The 18,116-nt window shown below is 44.7% G+C and overlaps 1 protein-coding gene across 1 annotated transcript in view; it reads left to right on the top strand.

Moving 5' to 3' along the window:
• Positions 1-17,029, top strand: part of Sppl3 (signal peptide peptidase like 3) — a 93,678-nt gene extending 76,649 nt beyond the window's left edge. Inside the window, exons 4-11 of the mRNA XM_005344290.1 lie at positions 3,334-3,453; positions 3,947-4,025; positions 4,923-5,035; positions 9,428-9,534; positions 9,957-10,120; positions 13,414-13,613; positions 14,404-14,513; positions 15,410-17,029. Coding sequence (XP_005344347.1) covers positions 3,334-3,453; positions 3,947-4,025; positions 4,923-5,035; positions 9,428-9,534; positions 9,957-10,120; positions 13,414-13,613; positions 14,404-14,513; positions 15,410-15,481 — 965 coding nt within the window. The 3' untranslated portion in view covers positions 15,482-17,029. The remainder of the gene's footprint in view (positions 1-3,333; positions 3,454-3,946; positions 4,026-4,922; positions 5,036-9,427; positions 9,535-9,956; positions 10,121-13,413; positions 13,614-14,403; positions 14,514-15,409) is intronic.
• The last annotated feature ends 1,087 nt before the right edge of the window (positions 17,030-18,116 follow it).

The raw sequence follows: 18,116 nt of genomic DNA on the forward strand, positions 1-18,116 counted from the left end.
CAAGAGCCAGCAATACCACTCTTGGGCATATGCTCAAAGGATGCACACTCATACCACAGGGACATTTGCTCAACCATGTTCATAGCATTATCTTAGTAGCTAGAACCTGGAAACTACCTGGATGCCCACTCAACCGAAGAATAGATAAAGAAAATGCGGCACATTTACACAGTTGAGTACTATTCAGTGGTAAAAAACAAAAACAAAAAACAATGACACCTTGAAATTTGCAGGCAAATGGATGGCACTAGGAAAAAAAAAAAAAACACATTCTGAGTCAGGTAATCCAGACCCAGAAAGACAGACATGGTATATTGGACGTAAAACAAAGGATAGCAAGCCTATAGTCCACGACCCCAGAGAAGCTAGGTAACAAGAAGAACCCTAAAAGAGACATACATGGATCTTCCTAGGAATAGAGAAATAGACAGGATCTCCTGAGTGAATTGGGAATGTGGTGGGGGGAGGGGGGGAGGGGTACATGAGGGAATGGGATGGTCCAGGTGGGAGAAGGAGAGAGGAAGAGTAAGGAAAGAGATATCTTGAATGTGGGAGCCATTGTGGGACTAGTGTGAAACTGGCACCAGGGAAATTCTCAGGAATCTACAAGAAGGACCCCAGCTAAGAACCTAAACAAAAGTGGATAGGGTACCTGAACTGGCCTTCCCTGTAATCAGATTGATAGCTACCTTAATTGTCATCATAGAACCTTCATCCAGCAACTGATGGAGGCAGTTAACACTGGGCCGAGCTTCTGGAGACCAAAGAGAGGGAGGAGCAATAATATGAGCACAGGTGTCAAGACCATGATGGGGATACTTACAAAAACAGCTGACTTGAGCTAATGGGAGCTCACTGACTCAGGCCTGACAGCGGGGGAACCAGCATAGGACCAAACTAGGCCCTTTGAATGTGGGTGACAGTTGTGTGTCTGGGGCAGGCTGTGGGGACACTGACAGTGGGACTAGGGTCTATCCCTAGTGCTCGAACTGGCTTTTTGGAGCCCATTCATTTTGAAGGACTTCTTTGCTCAGCCTAGAATAGGGAGGAGGACTTGGTCCTGCCTCAAAGCGATGTGTCAGACTTTGTTGACTCCCCATGGGAAGTCTTACCCTCTCTGAAGAGTGGATGGAGGGAGGGAGGTGAGAGGGGTGGGGGAGGGGATGGCGTGGGAACTGGGATAGGTATGTAAAATGAGAAAAGATTGTTTTAAAAAATAAATAGAAAGAAAGGAAGAAAGAAAGAAAGAAAGAAAGAAAGAAAGAAAGAAAGAAAGAAAGAACGAACGAACAGGGGCCTGGAAAAAATAGCTTAGCAGTCAAGTGCACTGACTGCTGTCCCAGAGGACCCAGATTCAATTCCCAGCACCCACATGGCAACTCACAACTGTCTGTAACTCCAGTTCCAGAGGACACCCTCACACAGACAAGTGTGTATAGAAAATATAAACAAATAAATAAATAAATAAATAAATAAATAAATAAATAAAATATTTTAAAAAGGGAAAAAAGCAACAACCAATGAGCTACATCCTGTTGTATCCAGGATTTATTCTCTATTACTCTCCTATTCTGGTGTCTTTGAAAGCTCACACTCAATACCTTCTCTGATTGGCTGTTTGAAGCTGCCTTTCCTACACTTCCCTACCAGAATGACAGTGAATCAATTTACTGAGAGAAATTATGCCTATGAGGGTGTGTGTATGTGTGTGTGTATCATGAGCATGCCACATGTCCAAGGAAGCCAAAAGAGGATGTCAGGGCCTCCTGAAACTGGAGTTACAGACTGTTGGGAGCTGCCATATGGGTTCTGAGAACTGAAACTTGGGTCCTCTGCAAAAACAACAAATATTCTAAACTATTGAGCCATCTTTCCAGCCCAAAATTATTTTTTAATAATACATAAGCATGTGTGTACATGTATATGAAGCTGTAGGACAACCTCAGTTGTCACTTCGACAATGCCATCCACATCCTTTAGGACAGTCTCTCTCATTGGCCTGGTTTTGAACAGTTTTGCTCTACTGACTGGTTATCTAGCCCCAGAGACCCTCCTGTCTGCTCCTGCCTAGTGCCGGCCTCACTTGTACACACCATGCCCAGCAGTTTTGGTTTGGTTTTTTTACATATGGTTTTGAGAATTAAACTCAGGTACTTGGGCTTCCAAAACTAGTGTTTACCTACTGAGCTATCTCCTAGCACCAGGAAATTATTCTTGGGGTTTTTTATCCTCCTTCAAGACAGGGTCTCACTAAGAAGCCTTAGCTCCCTGGAACTCACTCTGTAGACCAGGCTGCCCTCAAACTCACAGAGATCCGCCTGTCTCTGTCTCCCAAGTGCTGGGTTAAAGTCCTGCACCACCACACCTGACTCCTCTGGTTCCCGAGTGCTGGGGTTAAAGTCCTGCACCACCACCACCCAGCTCAGATGAAGCACTCAGGGCAGCAAGAAGTTCGCAGTCTCATTGAGAGGAAGTCTTCAGGCCTAGAACCCACACGTCACATGGTAATCCTAAAAGCCACCTGCATTTCATGGGTTATTGCATTAAGTATGTGGACATGTTCTGCCCAGGCTGAGTGGGAAACTAGATTCCTTGAAGGACAAGAGATGGCAGCTATAGGATATGGAGTTTGGACAAAAATTAAAATAATGGTAGGTCTAGAGATGGATGGCTAGTTCCAGCTCACTGATGTTAAGAAATATTTCAGAGAGCTGGAAAGAGAGCTCAGCAGTTAAGAGCACTGGCTCTTCTGGTTGAGTCCCAGCACCCACATGTTGCTTCACAACTGTCTGTAACTTCAGTTCTGAGCGATCTCATGTCCTCTTCTGGCTCCTGTGGGCACTGCATACATGTGGGCAATCTCCTAAAAATTTAAAGAATACACTAAAGTTTTGGTGTGCCGAGACAGGGTTTCTCTGTGTAGCTTTGGAGCCTGTTCTGGAACTCACTCTGTAGACAAATCAGGCCTCGAATTCACAGAGAACTAACTACCTGCCTCTGCTTCCCGAGTACTGAGATTAAAGGTATGTCACCACCTCCAAGCCTCGGTACTTTTTATATTCTCTTGAGTAGAATGGATTCGGTCCTGGCCACGTACTGAGGTATTTCTTTGTTGCTCTGTTACTTTCCAGTTAAGGTCTTAAAAATCCTTAAGCTGTGAAAACTACATAAATGGATTCTAAAATGCCTGAGCTCTTCTTTTAAGCCTAGCATGGGTGATGTTTGCTCATTGTGTAAGACTCAGTTTGTACAGTAAATTGTGAAGGGGGAGGGCGTGTGACCATCTTGCCTGTTATGAAGTAAGTGGTCAGTGTGTCTTGTTCTCTCTTTCAGGTATCCAGACCATTGACTCCACCCAAGCTCTGTTCCTGCCCATTGGAGCATCCGTCTCTCTCCTAGTAATGTTCTTCTTCTTTGACTCAGTTCAAGTAGTTTTCACAATATGTACAGCAGGTAAATTAGCTTCAAGTATACTAAAAGGAAAAAATTATATTTTTAATCATTGTTCAAATATTATGGTATAAATATTATCTTCTGTGCCATGAAAGTCAAATCTTCTTCATTCTGTTCACACTGTCTGAGAGAAGGTGGGCATTGGAAAAGTGAAGAACTTCAGGGACAGTAGATGTCTGTGGCCTCTTTCTGCCAGGCAGCCCCAAGGCCCGTTCAGCATAGTGGCCAGCGCATTCTCCAGCACTGAGCCTACAGCCAGCCAAAGTCATTAGCTTTCAAGCTAAGCCATGGTGGAAGTACAGAAAAAAATAAACAAAAGTTAGTTGACTTTAGCAGTTCACCTCTGCCTGTTGCTTGTTCTTTCCTGCTGAGAATAAGAAAAATCTTTACGTCAAGAAAGATGTTTTGGAAATCTGTTTTGCATAAGTTATGCCATTTTTTTCCTGTAATTAGTAAAGAAAAAGGTTTTTAATGAACTGTTTTCTTTTCCTAGTTCTTGCAACAATAGCTTTTGCTTTTCTTCTTCTCCCGATGTGCCAGTATTTAACAAGACCCTGTTCACCTCAGAACAAGTAAGTTCTTAGGGCTTTCCTCTAAATTAAGAGTGATGGATTGGCTGGAGTACACAAACAGCCAGGGGTGGGGAATGGAGATGTTTAGCCGCACTTGTTAAAACTGGGAGATAAGTCCCCTTTGCACCTTTTCATGACAGAAAGTACAGACAAATCTTCCCAAGTGGGAACTGGTGTAATCTGCTTTCTGCTTAGCGAGATTAGGGAGGACAGGCAGTGAGAATAATGATTGGACTCAGAACTTCTTATTATTCTGCTGTCTTGTCAGTACTTTGTCTGCACTTCCCTCCAGAAGCCGTTGCTCCATGCTGGTGGAGGTGGTGTCAAAGCTAATCTATGTGGCAGATGATTTTCCAGAAATTAGTATTGACCGTGTAGATTTTCCTCCCATCTTACAAATATTATTTCATCATTGCTAAATGAATGAAATCTGTTCCTTCTCTTCATTTTATTTTCTCTTAAGAGAAGGCTTTCCCTAAGTTCAGTTCTCCTCTAGACTGAAACCTATGTCAATAATTCAGTACAAAAACACACTATCAGACAGTGCAATGGTTCAGTGGGTTAAAGTGCTCATTGAGCTAGCCTGATGGCTTGAGCTTGACCCTTAGAATCCGCAGTGGAAGGACAGACTCCATGAAGTTGTCACCTGTCCTCTATATGTACCCGCCACACACACACCCGATAATAGTAATAAAAAATGTAAATTTTAAAATGAAATGCATTGCCAAATGGGAGCTAAAGATACCTCCAACGAGGTTTGGGTCTTTTACTTCCCCAGATAATTAGGTGTTTCCTACAGCTCTGGTTAGCCATTATGAGCTCTGATCACGAAGAACTGCAGGAGCATTTGGTTATTGACTGAAACACGTCCCTAAGTCCAATAAATGTGTCTTCCAGGATTTCCTTCGGTTGCTGTGGGCGTTTCACTGCTGCTGAGTTACTGTCATTCTCTCTGTCTGTCATGCTTGTCCTCATCTGGGTTCTCACTGGCCACTGGCTTCTTATGGATGGTGAGTAACATGACAGGCTGTAATTGTAGCTAGCATGCTTTTATAACGGGTCATGGCTTCAACTGTGGGCCGGGAACCTGTGTGAATTGCAATAAAAACAAAAACAAAAAAGAACGTCACCAGCAGAAGGTTACTAACCATGCTGTGACTAGAGGTTCAGAACTAGACACAATGGACCCACGGTTCTCACAGTGTCACCCGTGTTGGAGCCTCATGTCCTTTCACCAGACTTAGTCCAGAAAGCACAACACCCTCTGCCCAAAACACTTCAGCTCATAATGACACCTATTACATGTTATAATTGTAGTGTTTTTGCTTCATTTCAAAGTCTCGTCTCACAGAAACACAGTGGTGTAATAGAAAACGGAAACATTTAGCATTTTCCTACTGTCATTTCTCAGCATGTAAATACTGAATTAGCATAGCTTTGGAGTGGGTTGTGTTAGAATATTGAGTTTTACAATTGCTGTTTGAGCCAGACATGGTGGCACATGCCTTTTTTTTTTTTTTTTTTGTATGTATTTTCCAAATGTAGTCCCAGCTGTCCTAGAACTCCTTCTGTAGACCAGGTAGCATGTGCTTTTAATTCCAGCACTCAGGATCTCTATGAACTTAAGGTCAGCTGGTCTACAGAGCAAATACCAGGAGTCAGGGCCACCCAGTGAGACCCTATCAAAATCTAATAAATCAATAAAATTGGTGTTTTGAGTTGCTGAACTAATTTTCATTTTTAAAAAATAATCTAGTAAATTTTGGCTTGGAATTAGGACAGAATTTCCAACAGTTTCTAAAATAGTACCAAGGATACTTCCTAGTGTTTTGTATTACATATTTATGCAGAGCAACATTCTTGCATTAACACTGATCAAGATAGCAATCAAGTTTAGGAAATAGTAAGACATCTTTGTAGACAGTATCATTCAGCCAAGATTTATTTATGTAACAGTTGTCACGCACAGTCTTCATTAGTATGCAGATTTTCTTTTGTTTCTAATGGTAAAATTATATGTAAACCAGAGGATTTCTATAAGTTTATAATTTACTAACAGTGAATGTTTGCTTTGTATATCAGTTTTATATGCCTACTATCCAGGGTCACATAAACATTTATTGAGCAAACCATATAAAGACAATACTAAGAAAGAGAATTACAGACCAATCTCACTCATGAACATTGATGCAAAAATGCTAAATAAAATACTGGCAAATAGAATCCAAGAACACATCAGAACCATCATCCACCATGATAAAGTCGGCTTCATCCCAGAGATGCAGGGATCAACATATGAAAAATCTGTCAATGTAATCCACCATATAAACAAACTGAAAAATAAAAACCACATGATTATCCCATTAGGTGCTGAAAAAGCTTTCGACAAAATACAACATCCCTTCATGATAAAGGTCTTGGATAGAGCAGGGATACAAGGTGTAGTAGGGGTTGCGGTCAGGCCTGCTTTTCGTCCCACCCGGCTCCTGCTCGGCTAGCTTAGCCCCAGAAATAACAACACACAAACTATATTCATTTAAACACTGCCTGCCCATTAGTTTTCAGCCTCTTAATGGCTAATTCTCACATCTTGGTTAACCCATTTCTAATAATCTGTGTAGCACCATGAAGTGGTTGGTAGCTTACCAAGAAAGATTCAGCATGTCTGACCTGGTGGCTTGTTCCATGGCGTCTGACCAGAGAGGAGAGGCATGATGTCTGGCTCACTTCCCTTCTTCCCAGCATTCTGCTCTGTCTACTCCACCCACCTAAGGGTTGGCCTATCAACTGGGCCAAGGCAGTTTCTTTATTAACCAATGAAATCAACACAAACAGAAGACTCTCTCACATCAACAAGGAACATACCTAAACATAATAAAGGCAATATACAGCAAGCCAACACCAAACTAAATGAAGAGAAACTCACAGTGATCCCACTGAAGTCAGGAACAAGACAAGGTTGTCCACTCTCTCCATATCTATTCAATATAGTTCTTGAGGTCCTAACTAGAGCAATAAGACAGAAATAATAATAAACAGAAGGTGATCAAGGGGATACAAATTGAAAAAGAAGGAGTCAAACTCTTTCTATTTTCTGATGATACGATAGTTTACCTAAGTGATCCCAAAAATTGTACCAAGGAACTTCTACAACTCATAAACACTTTCAGCAATGTAGCAGAATACAAGATTAACTCAAAAAAAAAAATCAGCAGCCCTTCTGTAGACAGATTATAAAAATTATAAAAGGACTGAGAAAGAAATCAGAGAAACATCACACTTCACAATAGCCATAAATAACATGAAATATCTTGGAGTAACACTAATCAAACAAGTGGAAGACTTATATGACAAGAACTTTAAATCTTTGAAGAAAGGAATTGAAGAAGAAACCAGAAAGTGGAAAGATCTCCCATGCTCTTGGGTAGGTAGAATTAACATAGTAAAAATGGCAATCTTACTAAAAGCAATCTACACATTCAATGCAGTGCCCAGCAAAATTCTTCACAGACCTCGAAAGAACAGTACTCAACTTCATATGGAAAAACAAAAACCCGGGATAGCCAAAACAATCCTAGGCAATAAAAGAACTTCTGGAGGTATCACAATCCCTGACTTCAAACTCTACCACAGAGTACTGAAAACAACCTCGTATTGGCATAAAAACAGACAGGAGGACCAATAAAACTGAATAAAAGACCCGGATATTAATTCACACGCTTTCGAACACCTGATTTTTGACAAAGAAGCAAAAAATACCAAATGACTAAAAGAAAGCATATTCAACAAATGGTGCTGGCATAACTGGATATCAACATGTAGAAGAATCAAAATAGATCCATATCTATCACCATGCATAAAACTCAAGTCCAAATGGATCAGAGACCTCAACATAAAGCTACTGAACCTTATAGAAGAGAAGGTGGGAAGTACACTTGAACACATTGGCACAGGGAACCACTTCCTAAATAATAACCCCAGCAGCACAGACATTAAGACAAACAATTAATAAATGGAACCTCCTAAAACTGAGAAGCTTCTGTAAAGCAAAGGACACGGTCAACAAGACAAAACGTCAGCCTACAGAATGGAAAAAGATCTTCATCAACCCCACATCAGACAGGGGTCTGATCTCCAAAATATACAAAGAACTCAAGAAATTGGTCATCAAAAGAACAAGTGATCCAATAAAAAAAAATGGAGTAAAGACATAAACAGAGAACTCTCAACAGAATCTTACAGGAATCTTAAATGACTAAAAGACACTTAAGGAAATGCTCAACATTCTTAGCCATCAGAGGAATGCAAATCAAAACAACTCTGAGCTTCCATCTTATACCTGTAAGCATGGCCAAGGTTATGACAACTTATGCTGGAGAGGTTGTGGGGAAAAGGGAACACTTCTGCATTGCTGGTGGGAGTGCAAGCTGGTACGGCCCCTTTGGATATAAGAGTGGCGATTTCTCAGAAAATTGTGCCACACGGACATGTATACAGCTCAATAAAAATCAGTAGCATAGAAAGAAAACTTCATGTGCATAAAAATGCTGGGATCTGCTGTGTGCAGCAGTGGTTGTCACCACATGTCCTGTCACATGAGCAGTCACATGACCAATGCTTCCATAAGGTGTTGTGCTGTCACATGGGGGAACGCTGTTGGAAGATGTCTCAACTTTCTTGTTTAGGTTTTCTCATTAATTTTTGACTTGTGTATTTACAAACCTTCACTTTTACTAAGTTTTTTGCTAAACACAGCTTAAGAAACTGGCTTTAAAGAACTTTTGTATAAATTAGGTCAGAGAAATGGAAGGAAGGCAGCTAGAGATGTTGGCAAATATTATGTTGTTTAAGACTAAAATGTTGCAAATATTACATTGATGGATTAATGGAAGAAATGCAATAGAGAGAAGAGTGAATTACTGAAATGAATGTTGTTTCTAAATGAAGTAAGGGGGCGTGACTCAGGGCGTGACCCTCTTTTGGAGAAAGGGTCTCACTGTGTAGACCAGGTTGGCCTTGATCTCACAGAGATCTGCCTGCCTCTGCCTCCTGAGTGCTGGGATTAAAGATGTGTGCCTTTCTTGTTCTTAGCAAGAATAATATACTCTACATACAGGGTATTGAGAAATAGAAGTGAGAATGTATCCCCTAGCTTGTGGCTAGGTAGCTCAAGATGACAGAGATCCTGGGTTTCCAGACAGCCCAGCTTTGTGTGGTAGCATAAAGAGAGCTGTCACCTACCTGAAATCCCAGCAGGTCCAGATGGGCTGCTGCAGTAGGGACAGTTGTCTGAAATGAGAGTTCAGAGCACTACTACAGACTAGAGAGCTGGGTAGTCAGACTTGTGCAAAGAGACCTGCCATCCACATACTGACTAATCCCCATGCTCACCCCACCCCCAGCTCTGGCCATGGGTCTCTGTGTTGCCATGATCGCCTTCGTCCGCCTGCCAAGCCTCAAGGTCTCCTGCCTGCTTCTCTCAGGGCTTCTCATCTACGATGTCTTCTGGGTGAGTGTCTGTTTCAGTAGAAACCCTGTGCTCCTATGAGTTTAACTGAAGCAGTTGGTGCTTAAAGCTGTCTGCTGCTAAATACGCAAAGCCTGGCATGCTGATCATCCCAGGTGAGTCCTGCTACTCTGGGACTACAGGTGCTGACCTTGTACAAGCATTTGTCCGTCCCTTTGTTGGTGGCCTCTGGGATACAGTAGGTAGTGTGTGTGACAGGTGCAACAGGCTGTCGAGAATTCTTACATAGAGTTTCCACTGGAAAGGGAAATGTGAGTGGAAATACAGAGCGACCTGCAGGCCAGTACAGGAGTAAAGATTCTTCAGCCAAAGCCTTGACCAGGGCCTTCTGGTTCTGAGCTGTTGGGACAACTGACGTGGGTGGTGTGCAACTTCTGTTAACAGTTGTGTGTTCATTTTGGCAGGTATTTTTCTCAGCCTACATCTTCAACAGCAATGTCATGGTGAAAGTGGCCACACAGCCTGCTGACAATCCCCTTGATGTCCTATCCCGGAAACTCCACCTGGGTCCCAATGTTGGGCGTGATGTTCCTCGTCTGTCTTTGCCTGGAAAATTGGTCTTCCCAAGGTAGGACTGGCCTCTAGGTCCCCGTCCTGCAGTGAACATCCTGCCTTCTTGTGTGTTTTCCCCACCATGGGCATCCGTCTGTCTTCGGTAATCCCAATAACAAAATACCACAGAGATCCCCAAGAGAGAACAGAGCTATCCTGCTCATGATCTAAAAGGACCCCGTCCATCCTGGCAGGGGAGGTGCATGTGTGGCTGTGGCTTCACCTCTCATGGTAGAAGCTTAGGGCATAACTTGTTCTCTCCAAGGATCAGGAGGCAAAGAGTCCCTCAGTATGCCACCCCCTTTGCTCCAGAGGGACCCCTTCCTCCTTCTAGGCCTTGCTTCCTAATGGTTTTTACAATCTTGGAAAACAGAACCACCACCTGGGGCCAAGTATCAAAACATAAGCCTGTGGGGTATTTTGTTTTTAAGCCAGGACTCAGATTCTATAGTTTTCTTGCTTATTCACTTCTAGTTCTATTCCTGTATGCTCTGATAAGATTCATAAAATTGTCTCAGGTTTAAGACTTGCTTTATTGCCTAAAATGTGATGTGTTTTTAAAGTTCGATAGGCTGCTGTGAAGAATGTGTGCTCCACGGCTATTGAAATAGTCTGTAGACATCTAGGTTTTCTTTTTTAATCTAAACCACCTACATTTAGATTAGTGGTTATTAAATTGTGGGTCACAACCCCTTAGGGTAGAATAACCCTTTCACAGAGGTCTCAGATTAGATATTTACATTATGATTTATGACAGCAAAATTACAGTTATGGAGTAGCATAATAATTTTATGCTTGGGGCCGCTACAACACAAGGAACTGTATTAAAGGATGAGAACCACCGTGCTAGAGTTTCTCCAGTTTTTTCCAGTCTTGAGTAGTCTCTCCTGTGAGTTCAAGGCCAGCCTGGTCTACAGAACAAGCTCCAGGACAGGCTCCAAAGCTACACAAGGAAACCCTGTCTCAAAAAGAAAAAAAAAAGTAATCTCACTAGTTTTGGAGAATGAGGAAGCAAGCCACCAGAGCTCTGTGCTGGGACCAAGGTCAGCACTTTCACATCCCACCAGGGGTTACCGGTGACCCTCCTATGGGAAGTGGGAGGGAGAGGTTGCAGCATCCAGCGCTCCTTTGGGTGACAGATCTCACCAGAGGTGCAGGCCTGCTGTCCGCTGTGCATTTACTGCTTACACCATCTAAACTCAGCGTGTCTAAAGCCAGACCACCTCATCCAACCATCCCCAGACTGTGTGCCTAGTCCTAGTTTTCAAGGTTTCAGAGTAGCTCATTCTCAACTATCTCTCAAGGTGACACCTAGTTAGGTCCCAGCCCTCTGAGCTAGAAGAGTGTAGAATGCTGTCTGTCCTGCCACACCCAGCCACTTGACTGACCCTGTAGGCGAGACCCTGCCTCCCCTCCTTCCTGTTTTTCACTGTTTATAGCCTTTCTGTTGTTCTGTGCTTTTCAGCTGTCCTGGCATCTCATGTGATTTCTGATGCAGCTTCTTCATTGTCACCCTGACTCTTCTCATTTGCAGCATCATAGAGACATTGTTTAGGTTGCCATCCTCTACCTTGGAACAAGTACTGCTTAATATTGCCACACCGTGGCATATCACTGCAGTTGGCTGAAATGAACAGAATCTTGGTTTTTCTGAGACATTTGTAAAACTATATTCTCATGGTCACAGTCTTTTTTTTTTCCTCTCTCTCTCTCTGAGACAGGGTTTCTCAGTAGCTTTGGAGCCTGACCTGGAACTAGCTCTTGTAGACAAGGCTGGCCTTGAACTCACAGAGATCCTCCTGTCTCTGCCTCCTGAGTGCTGGGATTAAAGGCGTGCGCCACCACCGCCTGGCTCATGGTCACAGTCTTGATGAAGTAGCCTTGGCAACCAATGTGCTGCTTCAGTTTCTGTCTGATGGGGAAGAGGCCCTATGAAGGGCTCCTAATTCTTCCTGATTCTGCCCAGGTAGAATCTAGCTAAAGGAGCTGCTTGCAGAGTGTCAGAAGCAAGGAGTTTCTGCAAGGCCTGCTCGAGAATGTAGGGTGCTGGGTGTAAACATCTGTTCACCAGGGCTCACCAGCTGTTAGGCCCATTCCCGTGACAACGGAGACAGCCCTGACTTAGCCCAATCCTGTAACAGAAGACAGACTCAATGGAGCAACTCCCTTATGTGTACAGGATCCCTACCACCAGGTCCCCTATGCTCTTACCAAGAAAAGCATAATTCAGTTAGGTGGGCAAGAGACCCTGGGTGACAGCTATTCAAAAACCAACGCTGATGTACTTAAAATGATTCTGGCTTTGGTGTGTTAATCCCCCATTTGCTTAATAGACCAGACTTAACCTTCTGTCTGTTTAAATTGTTCAAAGTGTAACCTGGACCTGGGAACCAAAAGAGATTTAATGGTGACAGCATATGGAGGCACGACCCTAAGATGTATATAAGTTAGTAACATCTTCTATTCTGTCGGCTCCTCTTAGGACATTAGCCACAGCCTTCCTCATGCATTTTCATTCTCTCAGTGAAGAGATTTCTCCTTCCCCAAATGTGTGAAGTGATTTCTGTAACATGTGGATAGGTCTCATGTGTTCCAAGAGTAAATGTGTCACAGACGGTGACATTCCCATAAGAGGTCACCCAGTACTCAACTCACTGTCTCCTGGAAGCAGCAGCTACCTTGGAGACCACCAAGGCCAGTGCTCTGAGGTCTCTGCACTTCTTAAAACTAGTGTTTAGGGGGCTGGAGAGATGGCTCAGAGGTTAAGAGCACTGACTGCTCTTCCAGAGGTCCTGAGTTCAATTCCCAGCAACCACATGGTGGCTCACAACCATCCGTAACGAGATCTGGTGCCCTCTTCTGGGCTGCAGGGATACATGCTGGCAGAACACTGCATACATAATAAATAAATAAATATTAAAAAAAAAAAAAAAACCTAGTGTTGAGCCTGCCATAGTGGTGCATCATGATAATCCCAGAATTCAGGGGCTGATGAATGATGTAAGTTTGAGGCCAGCCTTGGACCATAGCAAGACCCTATATCAAAAAGAAACAGACAGGACCAGGCATGGTGGCACATGCCTTTAATCCCAGCATTTGGGGGAGAGGCAAGTCGATCTTTGTAAGTTCAAGGTGACCTGGTCTATATAGTGAGTTCCAGGCAAGCCAGGGCTACAATGAGACCCTGTCTCAAACCAAAAGAAACAAACAAGTAGAGATCTTTTTATGTCTTAAAAAGCTAACGGACTTCAAACAGAAGCATGGAGGTTGTAGCGTGCGGTTTCCCTAACAAGTGATCCTGTGTTTCAGCTCCACTGGCAGTCACTTTTCTATGTTGGGCATCGGGGACATTGTGATGCCTGGACTCCTGTTATGCTTCGTCCTTCGCTATGACAACTACAAGAAACAAGCCAGTGGCGACTCGTGTGGTGCCCCTGGTCCGGCTAATATCTCTGGGCGCATGCAGAAGGTCTCCTACTTCCACTGCACCCTCATCGGGTACTTTGTAGGTAAGAAAGGCCAGCAGGAAAGCAGCCAGTCCCTCCCTCCTTCCCCAGCACTTGCAGTTAGACCGCACCTTCAGCTGCTGCCCAGAAGAGCAGTGACTCTGCTGCTTATAACCAAGGAGACCCATGAAGGTGTGTGCTCCATGTGCCCCGTGCCCCTGTCTGAGAAACATGTAGGAAGAGCACGGCCAGTTCTCAGTCCAGCACACACCCAGTGCTAAGGGTCTAGCCAATTTCTTGGTTGTTTACCTCCATTGGTTCCAGTGCCTGCATCGCCTGACTCTTCCACCCTGGAGGAAACAGAAACAATACACAAGCTCCCCCCCCCCCCTTTCTCTCTCTCTCTCTCCCTCTCTTTCTCTCTCTCTCTCTCCCTCTCTTTCTCTCTCTCTCTTCCCCCCTCCCTCTCTCCCTCCCCCCTCCCTCCCTCCCTCCCCCCCTCTCCGGATACTGCAGGGTAAATATAAGAAAGCATCTGCCTTTACTGACCTGGCATACACCTGAGGTCCTGTCAGTCTGTAAACCCTGAGGAGTCAGGCTAGTATTACCGCATCTAGCAGGTAAGGAGGCTGAGAGGGGAATGCTCAGGCAAGTTGTCAAGTATCTTAAGTCTGTCATCACCTCAAGAGACCGGGCTTAATGCCAGCACCATCCGCATAGTGGGCCGTGAGCCAGTCATGGGGATTTCCATGACAATTCTACCTGTTACCTGTGTCACAGCCAGGTGGCAAAGGGTCTCTGTTCTCTTCTCTTCTGGCCACTCAGAGCCACTCAACAATGTCTTCTCTCCTAGGACTGCTCACTGCAACTGTGGCATCTCGAATCCACCGAGCCGCCCAACCTGCCCTCCTCTACTTGGTGCCATTTACCTTATTGCCACTCCTCACCATGGCCTACTTAAAGGTGAGAGAGCTGCAGCCACCAGCAGGGAAGCAGCAATGTGCCCTCTTGGTTTTAGTAGGTTTTGTTTAGAGCTGTCGACAGGAAGGGCTAGTGACTAAGTCACTGCATCTTCACAGGTGATTGAATAACTGAAGTCTCAAGAATCATCCTGTTGACTTCGTTAGCTTTGTTTGGGATAAATTATTTAATATTGAGGCTAGAAAGATGGATCAGTGGTTCAGAGTCCTTGCTGTTCTTGGAGAGGGCCCAGCTTCAGTCCCCAGCACTTGCATGGCAGCTCACAACCATCTGTGTATTACTCTAGTTCCAGGAGATCCAGCACCTTCTTTAGGACTCCATGAGCACCAGACACACACATGCTGTACATGCACACAGAAAAATAAATATAAATTAATATTTACTATTAAGACAACATATGATTTCAGTCCCCCAAATCCCTATTTTGGAGTAATTTTTTTTTTCTTTTTAAAGATTTTTGTTGTTTTTGAGACACGGTCTCACAGTGTAGCCCTGCTTGGTCTGGAACCGGCTATGTAGTCCAGGCTGGCCTATTTACAAGGATACACCACCTGCCTTTGCTTTCTATATATACTGGACATACCACCATGCACAACACACATGTACACATGTGTATATCTGTGTCAGCCCTAAGAGTGATTTATTTACCAGGTTTTTAGCCTCTCGTTTTACAGATAAGAAACAGATGTTCATGAACATGCCAGGGAGGTAGACCTTCCCTCAGGAAAGGCTCAGGGTGGGTGCGCCAAGTCCCCAGAGGCCTGGACACCAGTAGTGAGTAAGGCTGATGCTCTGTGACGACCACAGAGCATTCCAACACGAGAAAAGAGGTGCCTCTTGTTTGACCCTGAACTCATCACTGTCCCTTGTGTCCCCAGGGTGACTTAAGAAGGATGTGGTCTGAGCCGTTCCACTCCAAGTCCAGCAGCTCCCGATTCCTGGAAGTATGATGGATCACGTGGGGAATGACCAGGATGTTATCATCGCCCTATCTCTCACCTCGCGGTTTTGTTTCCTCTAAAAGCTGGCCTGGTACTCAGAGGAGCTGCAGCGTGACTGGGATTTGCTTGTGAAGGGAGTGCCGGAGAGTGCTGGAGCCTGCAAGCCCTTCGCTTCATGCACGCTAGGAGAGTGGACCTTCCAGAAGTGACTGCTCTCCCCAGCACTCCCTCCCCAGGTTTTATGGATCTGCACCAGACTGTTTCCTTGCGGGGAGCGGCAGAGCTGACTTATTTAACAACTCCAGACAGCAAGGACTTGTTCTAGAACGTTGAACACTAAAAGGATGGGAAAAAATAGCAAACAGAAGTTTCTTCAGTGAACCCTCCAAAACTTTGGGACCAGTTTCCTATGGGGGACTCCATTTCAGAGACCTGGGACAGGAGTTCTGTCCTTCTATTCTTTTTTTTTTTTTTTCCTTTTGGATTTATTAAATATTTTCTGTGGTGTGAAGTGACTTATTAAATCCACAGACATTGAATGACTTCTCACAACACACACATGAGAATTGGTTGTGATGACTGTGTCCAGCCATGTTGGCAGTAAGCAAGGACACGGTTTTATACATACGTACATATATATATATATATATACGCGCACATAGATATCTATGAGTAAACAGCTACTAACCCTGCTAAGATCATGCCGTGTAGCAGACAGGGCTTGCTGTGGTTTGAGCATGTAGAGCAGTTGACTGCCTTCCTTGCATAAGCTGCCTCTCCCTCAGGAGTCACAGGTGAACTGGTGGCTCCTGGGCTCTGGGGACCCCTACTTCTTTTGATCAGTGTAGCAAATTAGGGATGAAAAGTTTCAACTTTTTGACCCTTTTCTTTTTACAGGATTCTCGCAGTTTTTAGTAATCGCCTCTTGAACCAGTGCATGTATTATAGCAGCCAGGTGTCTTTGTGCTTTCCGATCATAGTAATGTACTACCTGTAAATACAGTTTTCTATTTTATATTTTTTTGTATTTTTTTTGACATTTCGTTTCATTGGTGCGCTGTATTTTCCATGCCCTCACTCCTTTAAGAAAAGAAAAAGGAAAAAAGTGACACAATCCTGTCCTTGCTGTTGTGATTACAGTCTTGGTTCAGCTGTGGTGACATCTGGGGACAGATTCAGTTGCCTCTCGGGAAATGGAACTGAGGTCTACAAGCTGGGGCCGGAGAAAGCTGTATCGTGACTTCAGATCTGGCCCCATGCTGTCTGTGGCCTCCACAGGGCCGGGCACCCAGTGACTAGCACAGTGTCTGCTCACCTTTATTTCAGCATCTCTGGCTGGTAAACTGCCTGGGGGTCACCGCCAGCATGGCCTGCCTGTGCAGTAAGTTGGTGCTGTCGACCCCAAGACTGCTGTCCTCTGGCAGAGGTCACAGTTGTGGCCTGTCTTGTCACCAGAGCAGGATGCCATCATGGTGTTGGGTTCCTCTGTCATCTTCAAATTCTGCTGAAGGGTTTGAGGGTTTGGGGTTTTGTCTCTAATAAATGACTCCTTTTCTAGCTCTTGTCCTGACTTCACTTCGCTGGTTGGTGCTGAGCTCCTATAACTTGCACTGTGCCAGACACTGATAAGAAAACCCTGTCCCCAGATGTCAGCTGCAGCTCTGGCTCCATTCTGGCAATGTCACAATATGGAAGCTCCCATTGTCTGCAGAAGCTCAGACTACATGTGGCGGTGGTGACCACTGAAATCAGCCCCTGCATTCAGTGCTGGTGGGGAGGAAACTCCGTAGGAAGTGCCTGTAAGGGCCAAGAATGCCCAGCAGTTGGTCGTTTCAGTCCCAGACTAAGGAATGGGTCTCTGTCTCGCTATGGTATGAGTTTGTGGGGAAGGTCTTGCATGCCACTTTGACTACAGCACACATTCACAAGCCTGTCTTCAGAGCTTGGAAGCACGTCCCAGAAGCCTTGGCAGATACCAGAATGTCTTCCCGTTCTGGAAGGCTATCAGAGGGAAGTGGGGCCTGGGGAGATGCTGTCCCCTCCTGTGCCTGCTATACCCTTGTCCTGCTCCTCCATGGTTCGATGTGTTCTCAGTTGTCTGTTAGGCAGGGTCTTCATCATTCTCAGATTTGCTCCCCAGCCCTGCATGCTGCATTCGCACCCACTCACGGGTCCTGCATGCTGCATTCGCACCCACTCACGGCTGAGCTGGTAAACATTTCACCCAAAGCGTGCTGTGCTCCATTCAGACTGCCATGGGATAGGCCATCTTCCAGTGAGGTGTATGGGACAGCTGGAGCCGTGGGGACAAAAGCTTGACGTCTTCCAGCAGGCCAGCATAGGCCTCTGCTACCTGGGTTGGCTACTGTACCCATGAGAAAAAAAGGGCAGTGGGAAAGGGATTTGGTCTTGTCACTAGTATTAAAAGTAGAACCTGGGGTTTGTGGAGCATTCCGTACGTACGGGTCACCTGGTCAGCCCTTGTGGAGATACTACATTTTAGGAAACACGTTTTCAGAGCCGGGGAATAAAATGGGTTTTTATTCTTTTTGTTTTATCTGTAGGTCTTAAGGGCACACCATGTGTTTGTCTGATGTCCATGGAGGCCAGAAGAAGGTTTCGGCTCCCCTGAAACCGCAGCTAC

Source organism: Microtus ochrogaster, chromosome 2 (genome assembly GCF_000317375.1).
Source record: "Microtus ochrogaster isolate Prairie Vole_2 chromosome 2, MicOch1.0, whole genome shotgun sequence".
Classification (NCBI taxonomy): Eukaryota; Metazoa; Chordata; class Mammalia; order Rodentia; family Cricetidae; genus Microtus; species Microtus ochrogaster.